This window comes from Branchiostoma belcheri, unplaced genomic scaffold (assembly GCF_001625305.1).
Source record: "Branchiostoma belcheri isolate BF01 breed outbred unplaced genomic scaffold, Haploidv18h27 scaffold1, whole genome shotgun sequence".
Taxonomy (NCBI): Eukaryota; Metazoa; Chordata; class Leptocardii; order Amphioxiformes; family Branchiostomatidae; genus Branchiostoma; species Branchiostoma belcheri.
Genome location: NW_017802379.1, coordinates 1,794,984 through 1,809,976, shown reverse-complemented (window position 1 = coordinate 1,809,976; position 14,993 = coordinate 1,794,984). Strand labels below are relative to the sequence as shown.

General features: G+C 43.0%; 1 protein-coding gene across 1 annotated transcript; it reads right to left on the bottom strand.

Moving 5' to 3' along the window:
- Nucleotides 1–775: 775 nt before the first annotated feature.
- LOC109463719 (fibrillin-3-like) lies at nucleotides 776–13,717 on the bottom strand. The gene is made up of 20 exons (XM_019760571.1): nucleotides 13,597–13,717; nucleotides 9,840–10,036; nucleotides 9,480–9,650; nucleotides 7,795–7,949; nucleotides 7,225–7,347; nucleotides 6,908–7,009; nucleotides 6,175–6,417; nucleotides 4,813–5,334; nucleotides 4,457–4,594; nucleotides 4,180–4,293; nucleotides 3,926–4,048; nucleotides 3,634–3,756; nucleotides 3,376–3,498; nucleotides 3,103–3,225; nucleotides 2,735–2,857; nucleotides 2,514–2,636; nucleotides 2,248–2,370; nucleotides 1,944–2,115; nucleotides 1,620–1,823; nucleotides 776–1,442 (listed from the first exon to the last, which is right to left on the bottom strand). Exons 2-19 carry the CDS (start codon nucleotides 10,025–10,027, stop codon nucleotides 1,622–1,624), a joined length of 2,991 nt encoding a protein of 996 aa, XP_019616130.1. The 5' UTR covers nucleotides 10,028–10,036; nucleotides 13,597–13,717; the 3' UTR covers nucleotides 776–1,442; nucleotides 1,620–1,621.
- Between the last annotated feature and the right edge of the window lie 1,276 nt (nucleotides 13,718–14,993).

Here is a 14,993-nt window from a genome sequence, read left to right as displayed (position 1 = left end):
CATTTTTTTACTGTTGACCATAAGGTTGAGTAATTTCTAGGATCAAGGGAAAGGTTTGCTCTTTCTGTAAGGTTTCTATACTTGCTGTTAATCTTCAAATAACCACGTGCAGAAAGGAATCAATAGACAGACCTTAGACATCCTCTCACTCATAGTGTTTTGCTTAATGCCTTTCCAAGAAAGTGACACAGTCGACACTTAAGGCGGTCATCTACCTTACAGTTCAGCCTAAACTTGGCTCAGTGTCAGTTCGTGATTGACACATGCGTCTCTATAGCTGAGGGCAATCATAAATTTACTGACTCAATCTAATTGTGTGTCAGTCTTGTCTTGTGGATCAAACGTCCCCGTAAGGATCATATCGATTTATCAGCAGAGGTTCGAAAGGAAAGATGTCAATTAGAAAAAAATGGAAGGTATTGTTGGGTTATGAAAATGCATGGTGGGCTAGGGGTATGTATTGAAAAAGAAATCACTATTCATGACCTTTTGATACGTTTCTTTCAAGACTTGCTAAAAACAGTAAGTAAGTAGTAGACAAAGATGAGCACCGGCCAAGCGGATACACCATGTATGAATGAATAAATGAAAATAAATGTGTTTTCAGATACCCATCCATGGTTTTGCTCCTTTTTGTCTTCTAAAACATACAAGAGTATGGCATCCTTTATGGTATCGCCAGGGGGCATCTTTGCACAATTTTTTTCATTTGTGTACAAGTGCACTTCTTTTCATTACTGGTGCCTCGTCACCAACTTTGTACATGAGTATAGTCTAGTACGGGATTTTTTTACTGTTTGAGTATGTTTTATGTAAAGGGGTGTTTAAGGATGTTTGGGGAGTGTCTGGGAAACTGCATATCCAACACTGAAAAAGAACACATGGACACGCAATTTGTAGGTTATTTTAATCGTCTACACTATCTGCTCAATATAGTATTGGGAAACCAGAGAAAACTGGCACTAAATCTGGCTTTAAAAACTTATCATTGTGTGAAAGGTTGCGTCACAAAGATTACAAGGCATATATCTATGGATTTGCCAATCCAATGTACAAGAAATATACACCATATATTATTATACTACATGTATTATATAGTATATAACGATAGCAGAAAGTGACTAACATCAATTAGTTTTAACACCAAACGTAAAGCCATTCTATGCTCTATGCTTTATTCGTACAGAATCAATAAACGTGTCTCTATCCAGCAGCATCAGATTTCAACTCAGCGTTTTTAGACATTATGAAAAAAAGGAACCAAATCCTTACTTAAGAATACAAGTTTTAAGTATTGTGTCTAAGCAAAAATTGATATTGAAAAACTAAACAACTTAAGATTCAAAACTATTTCAGTCATGACTGTAGACTCTTTAAATTCGTCGCACTATTGGTCTCGATGTTCGTCTTTGTTGTTCTCCTGCCATCCTTGTGTTAAACGTCTGTGGACAATAAATTACACAATTATAGCTCAGCAACACCCAAACAATGCATCAGCTGTAGGATACTTGCACTCGAAAGAAAGAGACAATCAGTTGTTCTTCTTCTGTCATGCAGACTTGTAACCACACATACATGATAATAGGTACTTATCGGGCACTTACGAATGGACTACGTACTTTTACTTCTGGCAGAAATAGTTGTTCTTTCCACTGCATCCCCTCACTCTCCACACATAGGTCCTCCTCCACTTCGCCATTGCCACACAGTCGGCACGTGCATTGTTGCGGCCCCTCCAGGGGTGGAAGGACCCGAGGCTGACACCGTTGCTCCAGACGAACGTACCCTCCTGTGCACGGTCGCTCAGTCCGATCCAGATGAACCTGCCAAGACGAAAAGCATTAAATTTTTTAGATTAGAATTCCTGTTATAAGAAATGCAATGATACTTTTACGGCTTTCAATCCGTAGCAAATGGCAGTCAGGGCCTTTCAGCGACATTACCTCTTTCCGCGCGCTTTCTGCACCAGATACTGGTGAGTGGCCGAGTCAGGCACGACCGCCAGCGTAGCACCGCGACCGTCGCAGTCGCTTTCCGCCGACAGGAATGTTCTTTTGCTTTCCGAGTAGTAGTAGCAGGCACCATTCCAAAACTCAAAGCCTGGAGAGCAGGACCCTGTAGAACAAGAAGAGAATACTTCCGTCTGCCCAGGACTTATTAAAGAGATAATGATAACAGATTCCCAATTAAGGCCCTTCCAACTATTAGAAAAGGGACCATAATTATCAGACAATTGACCCATCTTACCTGTACAGGTATATCCATCGCCATTGTATCCAGGGTTGCAAGCACAGGTGTAACTCCCAGGTGTGTTGGTACAGGTGGCCTGTTCGTCACAGGTGTCTGTTCCTTCGTCACATTCGTCGATGTCTGTGGAAGGAAAGGGAAGTCTGGCTTCAGTGTAAAACTTCCAATGTTGCTCAGGATCAATAAAATGTCAGACCATGTTTACATCGATACTGTTCTGACCGCCTTGACTTTCTTACATATGCAACAAAACATTTTAATCATACCTGTACAAGTGTTTCCATCGCCAGTGTACCCTCCGTTACAAGCACAGGTGAAGCTGCCAGGTGTGTTGGTACAGGTGGCAGCTGCATGGCAGGTGTCAGTCCCCAGGATGCACTCGTCGTTGTCTGTTGAAGGAGTAGGTCATATTTGATGACTGCTCATTACATCAAGGTCAGTTTCATTGCAACTTTCATGTATCAATTTTTGTGGATGTCTGTCATACCTGTACAGGTGTATCCATCGCCAGTGTATCCTACATTACAAGCACAGGTGAAGCTGCCAGGTGTGTTGTTACAGGTGGCAGCTGCATGGCAGGTGTCAGTCCCCAAGGTGCACTCGTCGTTATCTATAGAAGAAGGGTGTCATATTTGATGCTCTTAGAACAATGTCTGATACACCATACCGTATCATCATACGGTATATTGTATCTTATATTGTGGACGTCAGTCATACCGGTACAGGTGACATGCACAGTTTTGTTAATGTACAGGAAAAACATTTCTTCATAAAAATTTCAATCCTACGAACTTGCTTGAATAGTTTTACACCGTGTAGTCTAATCACCAAATGTTACACATATAACACTCATACCAGTGCAGGTGAATCCATCGCCAGTGTATCCAGGATTACAATCACAGGTGTAACTCCCAGGTGTGTTGGTACAGGTGGCATGTTCGTCACAGGTGTCTGGTCCGTCTTGGCATGGGTCGCTGTCTGCAACAAGATATATTTTGATGGCAACATTTTATTGTTATTACTTTACTGTGATCTAGATTTGGACGTCATAACAAAATATGCTTCGACTTCATTGCGTGTTCATTACAATTTTGATTCCAGCATTGTAGCACAAATGTCAAATCGTACCTGTACATGTGTTTCCATCGCCGTTGTATCCAGGGTTACAAGTACAGGTGTAACTCCCAGGTGTGTTGGTACAGGTGGCGTGCTCGTCACAGGTGTCTGTTCTTTCTTGGCATTCGTTGATATCTGCAGCAATATATACTTTGATGGCAACATCTTAATGTTATTACTTAACGGTGATCTGGATCACAAAATACTTCGAATTCAATACTTCAAATTCAATTCTAGCATTCTAGTATAGTACAAATTTTCAAATCATACCTGAACAGGTGCTTCCATCGCCGTTGTATCCAGAGTTACAGGTACAGGTGAAGCTGCCAGGTGTGTTGGTACAGGTGGCGTGCTCGTCACAGGTGTCTGTTCCCAGAGCACATTCGTCGACATCTGATGTGGAAGAAGTTATCGTTATTTTGTAGCACCCCTTGTTGACATTTTGAGACAGCGAGGAGTCAGATAAAAGAGAAGAGTAAGCCTGAGATAAACAAATATCTGTGCATTTTCCGGGGAAAGCCCAGTATTATAATAACTAAAGCATGCAAGGCGTCAATCATACCAATGCAGCTGTATCCCTCTCCTATGTACCCATCATCGCAAGTACAGTTGTAGCTCCCAACTACATTAGCACAGGTGGCAGCGTCATCACAAGTGTCTGTCCCCTGGTCACATTCGTCGACATCTAGAGAAAAAGCCATTGTTTCAGTTCTTGGTAGCTTGGTAACTGGTCATTAACATTTATTACCACACAATGCTCAGAAAATGTGTTATAGATAGGAAATTCACTATTCTACAACAGAGCAGCGTCTGTACCTTCCTCACAGTCGGCCCCAGTGAAAGAGTCGGGACATGTGCAATTGTAGAAGCCCACGTAGTCATGGCACGTGCCTCCATTCTGGCATGGATTTAAGTAGCAGTGGTCAGGCTCTGAAATACATACAATTGCGTATTAATAAAATAACTAATTACACGTATTTTTTTGTATTTTGACTGCGCAATGCATAAGCTATTACATGTACCTATATTACCTATACTTGCATCTAATATAGACATCTACAAAGAAATGTCGCAACATGAAACACGGGCTTACCTTCTCCACACCCCTCTATGGGGCTGTCTTGTGAAGGGCAGACCTTACATTCTGTCTGACCTTCTTCGTCCTGATACCAGCCTGGTGGGCACGGGTGGCAGGTGTTGTCTTGTTCATAGGTTCCGACTGGGCAGTTGACTTTAATTGTGAAATGGGAAAAATCAACATTAATCTCCTGGCATGGTGTATGTATGTCCTTATCACATTTCGTAACGACTTGAACATGCACTGAAACATAAAGTTGATGCTTATAAAACACTCAGCAAAAGTGGTATGGCCAGACCAAAGCACAATCCCTGTGTGATAAATGAATACAGCGGGATAAGAAATGGACAATGTATTGGGATTTTACTCACTGCAAACGGCGCCAAAGGTTTCCACCTTTTCGATCTGTCCTCCCTCACACTGTAGGTCGAAGGCGGGCAGGAGACCGACATAGTTTACTGCTTCTAACGACTGTCCCCCTATTTCGAGGTTGAAGGTCCTCGCTGCCACCCTGGCGCGAAGCTCGAAGTAGATGTTGTCCAGTGCGCCGATGACTTCTGACTGATCGTTGGCCGTTGGTTCCTCCGCAAGGGACTCTGCCTCGGTGAAAAACGTTATTTTTATGGTGTGCCCCAGGGTAGACCGTTTGACCACGGTGTCTACGTTGTCTTCCCTCAGTTCTGCGTCCCTTGGAGTGTCTCGACGCTTCCTCGACGTCAGTCCACAGGTCACCCCAATGTCGGATATCCCACATCTGATGCCAGCGCTGCAGTCACCCAGCGTCGCGTAGAGCTGGATAAGGTTTCTCTTGATGTCATCTTCGTTAAAGGCACAGGAGCCGCTGTAGTAGTAAAGCTCGTTCTTTTGACGGGCGCGACCCGGACGGAAGGCGCCTGGCGTAAAAATTTAACCAGAAAATAATATTAGGGTTTGGTATCATTTTACTATACAGGGTCATACAAACTCTTTCTGAAGTGTTTTTAAGTCCCAAACGCGTATTTGTCACCACAAAACTTACGAGAGCAGTCTGGCCACGGTAGATTTGCTGCCGGATGCCACACAGCGTACCAATCACACCGGTACGTGTCCGCTGGCGCTATTGCAAAGTCGTAGCTGGAATATAATAGATTTTATAACTATATATATATGCCATCACACAATTGAATAACTTGTATGATTAATATTATACGTATCCGTGTAAAAGATCAATGGAAAACGACAATTTAACAACAAAATTATGAGGCTATAGGAAGGTGTATGTTTGTAGTAGAACTTCACAGATTACCTGTTCTGACAGCTTAGGCTGCAGTACTTCTGAGCACCTTCAGCCACACCACAGGTCACGGCCCCGTTTCGAGGTGGTGCCGGAACAACGCATTCAGGGGCTGGGGTGTAAAATAAGTCAGTTATTGCATAGGTAGCTCAGAAAAGAACAAGAAATAGTCATGCCTTCAAGTACCGGTGTATCAGAGTCATGAACTAACGATTGAATGATCAACAATTCAATTTATAGAGCCATCATTTAGTGGAACTCACTGATACCAAGGAGGTCTAATGTTAAACCTCCTGTCAGTTAAGGCATCAACACTAGATCTAAACAACTTTCACAGTTAAATGTGCAAATGTTAGGTTAACAAGTCGTTTAGTGTAATGCAGCCAGCTGCCGCCGCACAGCATGCCTGCGAAGATAGATGGTGTGTAACATTAAATGGAGATTATACCGGCTATGATACCTTGGATTATGACATCGAAGTCACAGGTAGTTCCATCAGCATAGCCCTCTGCCCAACACTGGACGTTGTGTGTTCCGATGGGGGCGGCGTCTCCCTTGTTGGCGGAACATTCGTGATCGGCCAGCTCGTTGGACGGCTGGAAACGGAACTCCGGATCGGTCCAGTCCAGCAGACCTCCGTCTGGGGAGTTGACTGTTATTGGTGTGTCGTCAGGGCAGGATACAAGGTCGGGGGCGTCTCGCTCTAAGGCAGGTAGGAGTTATAAAGTGTAAAGAATAAGAAGGGTGCAACAAGACACAAGTGGTTCCTTATAGCATCCCTTACACCATACGAATTATCGTTTTACATGTACATGTAGGTTGTTATATATTTTACAGTGTGCCTATCAGGAATGAGGTGGATTCCAATTTTATGGAATGTTATAAAACATTAACTTACCACAGTGAAGACCATTTCCAGTATGCCCATCATTACAGGTACAGGAGAAACTTCCCTCTGTGTCGGTGCAGCCAGCGTTCTCATGACAGTTATCGGCATCCGTGGCACACTCATCTATGTCTGAGAGATGGAACATCAAAAGAATGACATTCAAAGCTGCAAGCGACATTTTTTTTTAATCCACAGGATGCATGATGCAAGATATGTGCTAATGGGGTGGTGCATCGTTTGGTAAGTAAATGTGAAGTGTATGCTTTCCATAAATATCAAGAGGTAAATACAAAATGTGACTTACTTCCACAGTCCGGAGACTCATAGCCGCTGTCACAGCTGGTACATTGGTCTGGGCTGCTGCAGATCCCACCATGTGGACAGGTTGTGGAGCCCCAACAGAGCGCTGTGTATGTGAAAACATGCGGCTTCATGTACACATTTTAGACGACATGTTATAAATGTCTTTTTTTCTGTTCACAATGCCAATAGTATAGGAAATACACTATATTTATGGCATCCATTTTGATATAACAACATACAATTCCCCTTTTATGATTGTGACTAGCAGTCGTTCAGAAAAGGCATCACGATATAATTTATTTTATGATACTCTCTTACCTGTGCACGTTCGACCGTTCCCCGTATATCCATTGTTACACACGCACCGGTAACTCCCCTCTGTATTGGTGCAGTTGGAATGTTGGTGGCAGTGGTGAGTACCTCTAGCACACTCGTCTATGTCTGAAAGAGAAATTAAGAAAGATATAAACATGAGAATTCCTTTCATTTACATTTCTGGTTATGGGATGCAAGCATAAAGAACACCTGTTGACCTCTTTAGTCCATACCATACCATACTATACCATACCATACCATACCATACCATACCATACCATACCGTACCGTACCGTACCATACCATACCATACCATACCATACGGTACATACCATACCATACAATACTATACCATACGGTACATACCATACCATACTATACCATATTTCCATTATCGTAGTCCTACAGTATAAATCAGATAGCAGATTATCTTGGTGATATATTTGTACATTTGACTGTCAGCTACGTATGCACATCATACATATGAACAAAGAAACCACTAACAAGAAATTTTCCTGTCAGAGAACTGATTTCATGATTTTATACTTCATGTTTGAATGTACAGAGGCTTACCGTTGTCGCAGCAGGTTCCGCTGTATCCAGTGTCTGCACAGTTGCATCTGGGACCATCTGGAGCTCCATGAGGACAATGCCTGTTGCAAGGACTTGTCTGACTGCTGTCTCCGGTACAGGATGAACCACCGCAATATGGAGTTACTGCTACTGTCCTGTTTTGAATTGGATACAAAAGTATTATTATATTATAGTTCAGTAACATGTCAATAAACTTAATGGAAATCATTCGTACTGTATCTCTTGATACATTACAACAAAGGTAATATGAGAATAGTCGATATTTTAAGTAATGAGAATACATCATTCGTAGTGGTTGGAAGATGACAACGATGAGACGGAATTCTACCGGTTCGACTTTAATTCAGTCTTTATGAAGAATTAAGTAATGAGAATACGTATGGTCATTGGATGGTCATTGGATTTTCCCTTTTAGCAACAATCGTACACATAGTATTAAGGCCACATGACATACTTTCATCCGCAAGATGCACTGGTATTTTAAGTATTTTAAGACTAACCTTGTTCTTGTCTGGGTTCCCGTATTGCCACACGGAGCTGTACAGTTGCCCCAAGAACTCCAGTCACCCCAGCGGCAGTCTCGACGACAGCAACCGCCGTTACACGACTTGCTGTCCCTGTCGCTGCCACTACATGCTCTTCCTCCGCAGTATGGTGGAACAAGGACGTTCCTGTATCATTGGAGGCAAAACATGTATACAGTGAACTCGAGCTCTTTGCCTTCCATTCCATTTGCCATGTCATTTGCAACGTAACGATGATATTTTCTTATGGAGCTTTCCTATCAAGATGATGCAGAAACAGACTGTCTTTGTGATACATCTGATGCCTTGTAAACATGTAACGGTGGATGGACATTTTGCCAATTCGACATGATGTTACCTTGTTCGTGTCTGGGTTCCGGAAGACTCACAGGGTGCCGAACAGGATCCCCAGGATCCCCAGGAACCCCACTGGCAGTCTCGAGGACAGCAACCGGCGTAACAGGACTTGCTCTCCGAGGTGCTGCCAGTACATGGTATCCCTCCGCAGTATGCCGACACAGCTATGCTCCTAGATGGAATCGTTTGGGGCAATACAGTTAACTCTGTGAATTCATTCCATTTGCATTTGCTATGTCATTGTCGACAAGTCGTCGATGAAGTTTGGTTATGACATTCTCTTATTAGGTTGATGCAGACATGTGTACAAATGTATCTGCATCTTGAAGGGATGAATACATTGGATGAATTTTGTTACTGATTCAAACCTGGATCGTCTCTGGGTTCCGGAGCCACAGGTTGCCGAACAAGAGCTCCAGGATCCCCAGGAACCCCACTGGCAGTTCCGAGGACAGCACACCCTGTTACAGGCTTCCACGTGGGTGCTGGAACCGCTGCATCCACTGCCGCCGCAGTATTCTGATGTCTTACCCCTGTATTTTGATAGGCGACATTATTGTCTCATAACAACATACTGTCTAATTTAGACATTCTGATCGCTTTGTATGTAACAAATATTACCTGCTATGTACATTATCCTTAGCAAAAACATATGTCATAGTTTTTACTTCTGTAGTTACAGAATGGGAGAAAATAGTATGTTTATCCAGCAATTTCCTATATCCAATAGAACGATTTTTTCAACGCAATTACCAGAAACCCAGTTGATGCCCGGACATGTACCTTGTTCTAGACCGAGTTCCGCTGCTTCCACAGGTTGCAGTACAGGAACTCCAAGAGCTCCAGCTATGCCATCGGCAGTTTCGGGGACAGCACCTTCTGTTACAGGCTACCGTCTCACGGCTGGGCCCGGTGCACGCCCTTCCATTACATTGCCGTGTCACAGCATGACTCCTACAATGTATCAAAGACGGATAATATGGTTACCGAGCGTTTGTTTCATATCCCCCGCATCAAAGGAAGTTCGAGAACAGGCTGAGAAAGAAAACATTTCATGCAAACATGTAGCTGCCTATATATTATTTGGTTTATTAATGCCGGGTTGTGCATAGAGGGACGTTATCAACTTTACAAAGTTCTGACCTTGTTCTTGTTTTTGTTCCACTGGAGCCACACGAGGCTGAGCAGGAGCTCCATGAACTCCAGCCACGCCACACACAGTTGCGATCGCAGCGGCGGCGTCGGCGTCTCCACCATGCGGCAGAGTCATCAGCAAGCAGGATGAACAGCACCGCTATCACAACCACGTACTTGGCCAGGCGAAGACTCATCTTTGCAGCCTGAAATCGAAGTCAGATACGAAGGTAGACTTAGGCTGGTTTAAAACTTTGATGTAGTTATGTATATATGTATTTCTTACTCCCTCTTGTATTTTTTCATTTTTTGATACTCACTCAACGCCTTGCATACTCCAGTGAGCGTAGGGCCTCGCCAAGTTGTCTTCCAGTCATTTTTATATCATAAAGGACAATGTGTCATGTCCTGAAGAGTGTGTGATGTTCATATGAGTTACTGTACTAATGTTTACCATCTGAGATATTCTATTAAGAGCGGTGCCATTTCATGAAAATCTTTAGATTCAATTTAGCCCAGAGTTTCTAATGCTCCCATATCTTGGGAATACATTCATAACCTGTGAATGGTTATGTCTACTTCGCACTACGTAAACAGTGTCTAGAAAAAAACCGTCACAAGGAAATGACCTTCTGCAAAAACACGAGTTCACTCGCAATCATTTTAGGTGTGCCCGCGAAGAGCATTAACTGCTAAGGATTGCATCACAAAAGACACGATTGACCCTGTAATTATCTGAGGTCGGCATGTATATGTCATTAGCAGGCGAGCTCACTGCATCACAAGGTTTCCTCCATGCTTTCTCCGTATTGAAGAAAAAGACAAAACTATGATATAAGATAGTGTATCTATATATAGGAGCCGCAATCTAACTTTCATTTTCCGGACGCCTGCAGCTACTTTTACATACCAGAGTTCATAAAAATTCATCAAAAACCTTTCGAGTAAAACCACAACTTTTCGAGTAAAAACGTATATACAATCACACACACATGCGCGCGCGCACACACACACACACACGCGCACACACACACACACACACACACACACACACACACACACACATGGGCAAAGCTGCAAATACACTTCTCTGAGAAATAAAGGTAAAGAACGCTTACGTCGTAAGGATTCAGTGAACAGTCGAAACTAGAACTGTTCTATATCTTGACATTATTCGAAAATTCACTCGATATAGGCCTACCTGTGAATGGTCATGTCTATTTCGCACTACTAAATGTTAAACAGTGTCTAGAGAAAATCGTCATAAGGAAATGACCTTCTGCAAAAATGGCACGTTCACCCGCAATTAGTTTAGGTGTGCCCGCGTAAAGCGTTAACTGCTAGGACTGCATCACATAGCTCGATGACAATAACAAGCTTCGGGTCATCACACATGATCAGGTATGACAGACTGGTCTAGGCTTGTCTTGTTAGGTTCTGAGACAACCTGTTGTGGCCGTCAACATTGTTAAACGTTGTGTACATAGTCTTACATCTTTCTCAAACTTGGGCCATGTTGTGACATGTCAAAACATTCCAAGCGTTGCACGATTAGGTTAAGCTCAGTAGTTTGTTTATCGACCCGAATCTTGTTATTTCCATCGAGGTAGTTTAATGACAATGAAGCAAAGCTTCGAGATCTGGGGCTTGGATTAACGTAGTAAAAAAAGTAGTACATGTATTTGCAACCAACTTTGTAAGCCAGTTTTCGCCCTCGTTAGAAACTGAAAGTAAGGCCACACTGACGTCCTCTGAAGACCCCCAAACTAGTGCGCGCGGGAGAATGAAAAACAGCCCCAAAAGTGCTGCTAAACCACAGGAATACAAAACTGGGATTGTATATTTGCGGTACTACATAGCGACTTTTACCACAAGCAGCAACATGCTGGAAGACATTTATGAGTCGGCACTATACTGAGTTCTTGAGTTCGTGAAGCTTTGGCGGCCTGGGTGCCGTTCTCCATATAGTTATCGCCGGTTTAGCCTCCTTCATAGACATGTGGGGCGGCGGAGATTATTTTTTCGGGGAGCGACTTAAGCCGCGGAGGGACGGTTTTGCCGCCGAGGGTACCGGGGAGAGAGTTTTTCACCGCCAAACGGCAAAGTCTTGCGGTGACCTAGACAAGAGCCTCGGAGGAGGGCTTTTTACTTTAGAACAGACGAAAATCAATTAATGTACGCGTGGATGTCATCCATAAAATAACGGTGAACCGGAAAGAAGGCACAAGTCGATCAATCGGCGCGATATTGTTGTGTTCTACACTGGATAACCGCGACTACCTGACTTTGTACGCCAATCAGCTCCTTTATTATGTGTGCACATCATTATGTGAACAATAACTTCTCAATGACATGAACCAATGGGGTCGGTGTTTTCAAGTAAATCGGAGTTTGTTTGAAACTGGACGGTGACGTAAGGGGAATCCCGTTAACGCCTAACGCAAAGGCCTTCGTGTCATCAAATCTCTCAGGAGGAAATGGTCCTGAAGTATCGTCACTTCTGCTTTTGCTGAAAAGGTCAGCAAGAGCAGAAGTGACGACCATAGTGTCTGCGACAGAAGTGCAGAGACTATGAAGAGGTTGTAAACATGTCAGAGCGGCAAATTATGACGTTAGTTCGTCTGATGAAGCATACCACCGATGTATTAAAGACAAACAAACTACTGAATTGACGAACTTAACCTAATCGTCCAACACTAGGAATGACATGTCAAAAATGCCCGTGTTTGAGAAATGTGTAAGACTATATGTACACAATGTTTAACAATGTTGACGGCCACAACAGGTTGTCTCAGAACCTAACAAGACAAGCCTAGACCCGTCTGTCATATCTAATCCCGTGTGATGACCCGAAGCTTGTTATTGTCATCGAGCTAGTTTATGTCACCAGATGACAACGAAGCAACGCTTCGAGATCTGGGGCTTGGGTTACTATCTTGCCCCTTCTCTTTCCCCTTTCTTTCTCACCTTCGCACTCTCACTCTCTCTCCATATCACACACACACACACACACACACACACACACACATACACACACACGCACACACACACACACACAGACAAACCTACACATACACATACGCTTTTTGGAGAAATTAAGGTATGGAGCCCTTACGTACGCTGCAAGGATTGAACAGTTTTGTGTAAGTCGAAACTAGAACTGTTCTATATCTTAACATAAATCAAAGCTTCGCTTGATATAGGCCTATCTGTGAATGTCTACTTCGCACTGGAGAAAACCGTCACAAGGAAATGACCTTCTGCAAAAATGGCACGTTCACCCGCAATTATTTTAGGTGTGCTCGCACTACATAGCGACTTTTACGACAAGCAGCAACATGCTGGCCTTTTGCGACAAGGCACTGTGAGTCGGCACTGTGTATGTACTGAGTTCTTGAGTTCGCTTTGGCGAGCTTTGAGTGAGCTTTGGCGGCCTGGTTGCCGTCCTCCGTATAGTTGCCACCGGCTTAGCCTCCTTCACAGACTTGTGGAGCAGTGGCGTTGATTTTTTTCGAGGAGCGACGCAACTATAGTAGGGTGCCGGGGAGAGAAATTTTCACCGCTCATGCAACAAGTGAAACACTTTCTCCCCGGCAAAGTCCCTCGGCTGCAAAACCGTCGCTGGCTACCATGGACTACGGAGGATAGCACTTAGAAAAGAGCCCCTCAGGAGGGCCTTTTATGACTAAAAAAAATCGAATATCAATGTACGCGTGGATGTCACCCATGAAATAAAATCAGTGTGGCCTAACTAGATAAAGCATACCTGTGTCTGCTAATGCTGGCCGGTGTCGGGCGGTGAACCGGAAAGAAGGCACCAGTCGGTCAGTCGGCGAAATATTGTTGTGTTCTATACTGGATAACCGCGACTTCCTGACTTTGTACGCCAATCATCCCCTTTATATATCTATGTATGAATATCATTATGTGAACAATAGCTTCTCAATGACGTGCACCAATGGGATCGATGTTTTCAAGTAAATCAGAGCTTGTTTTTAAACTGGACGGTGACGTAAGGGGAATCCCCTTTCCGCCTGCGGCGAAGGCCTTCGTGTCATCAAATGTCTCAGGAGGAAATGGTCCTGAAGAAGTATCTTCACTTCTTAGAGCTGTGCTTTTTCTGAAAAAGTCATCTTAGAACATTCCAGTTTTTCAGAAAAATAAAAACGAAGAACAACGCGTACCTAGTCTACAACAGAAGTGCAGAAACGATGTGGAGGTTGTCAACATGTCAGAGCGGCCAATTATGACGTTAGTTGGCCATGGCCTGAAGCATTCCACAGATGTAAAGATAAACAAACTACTGAACTTAACCTGAATGTGAAACGCTAGGAATGACATTTTACAACAATGCCCATGTTTGAGAAAGGTGGAAGACTATGGACACCACGTTTAACAATGTTGACGTTCACTGCAGTTTGTCTCAGAATCCAACATGTACACGATAAGCCCCGATAAGACCAGATCAGGTCGTTGTCATGTGTAATGACCCGAAGGTTGTTATTGTCATCGAGCTAGTTTAAGTCACCTGATGACAACAAAGCAAAGATTCGAGATCTGCGGCTTGGATTTAAAGCCTCATATTGTCTTCTCTCTCTCTCTCTCTCTCTCTCTCTCTCGGTCAGTGTCGATTCTTGCAAGAATTAAAATACCCTGACATTCTTAATCATTATCTAAATGGTTCGAATTCCAAGGAACAAACCGCCGGGTAAAATCTTCTCAATCATACGAGAGTATGGCGTCATTTATGATATTCCAGCGTTCATCATTGCACATTTGTCAATTAGAGTGTAAACGTTTCATTACTGGTGCCACGTCACCAACTTACGCGATCGATCAAAACCCAAATAAACAAAAGTCGTTTTCTACAATAGTCCATTATAACAATAAAGTAATATAATAGATAATATAATAGAAAATTGACCCTAAATCTGCCTTTAAAATCTTTTCATCGTGTTAAAAATTGCGTCACAAAGATTACAACAGCATATATTTATGCATTTACCAATCTAATGTACGAAGAAATATACACCAGATATTATATGTAACGATAACAGACCGAAAAGTGTTATTTGAAGTGACTAAAACTCATTAGTTATGACATCAGAGATATTTTTATAACTAAACATATTAAGATTAAAAATCATTTTAGTTAAGACGTGT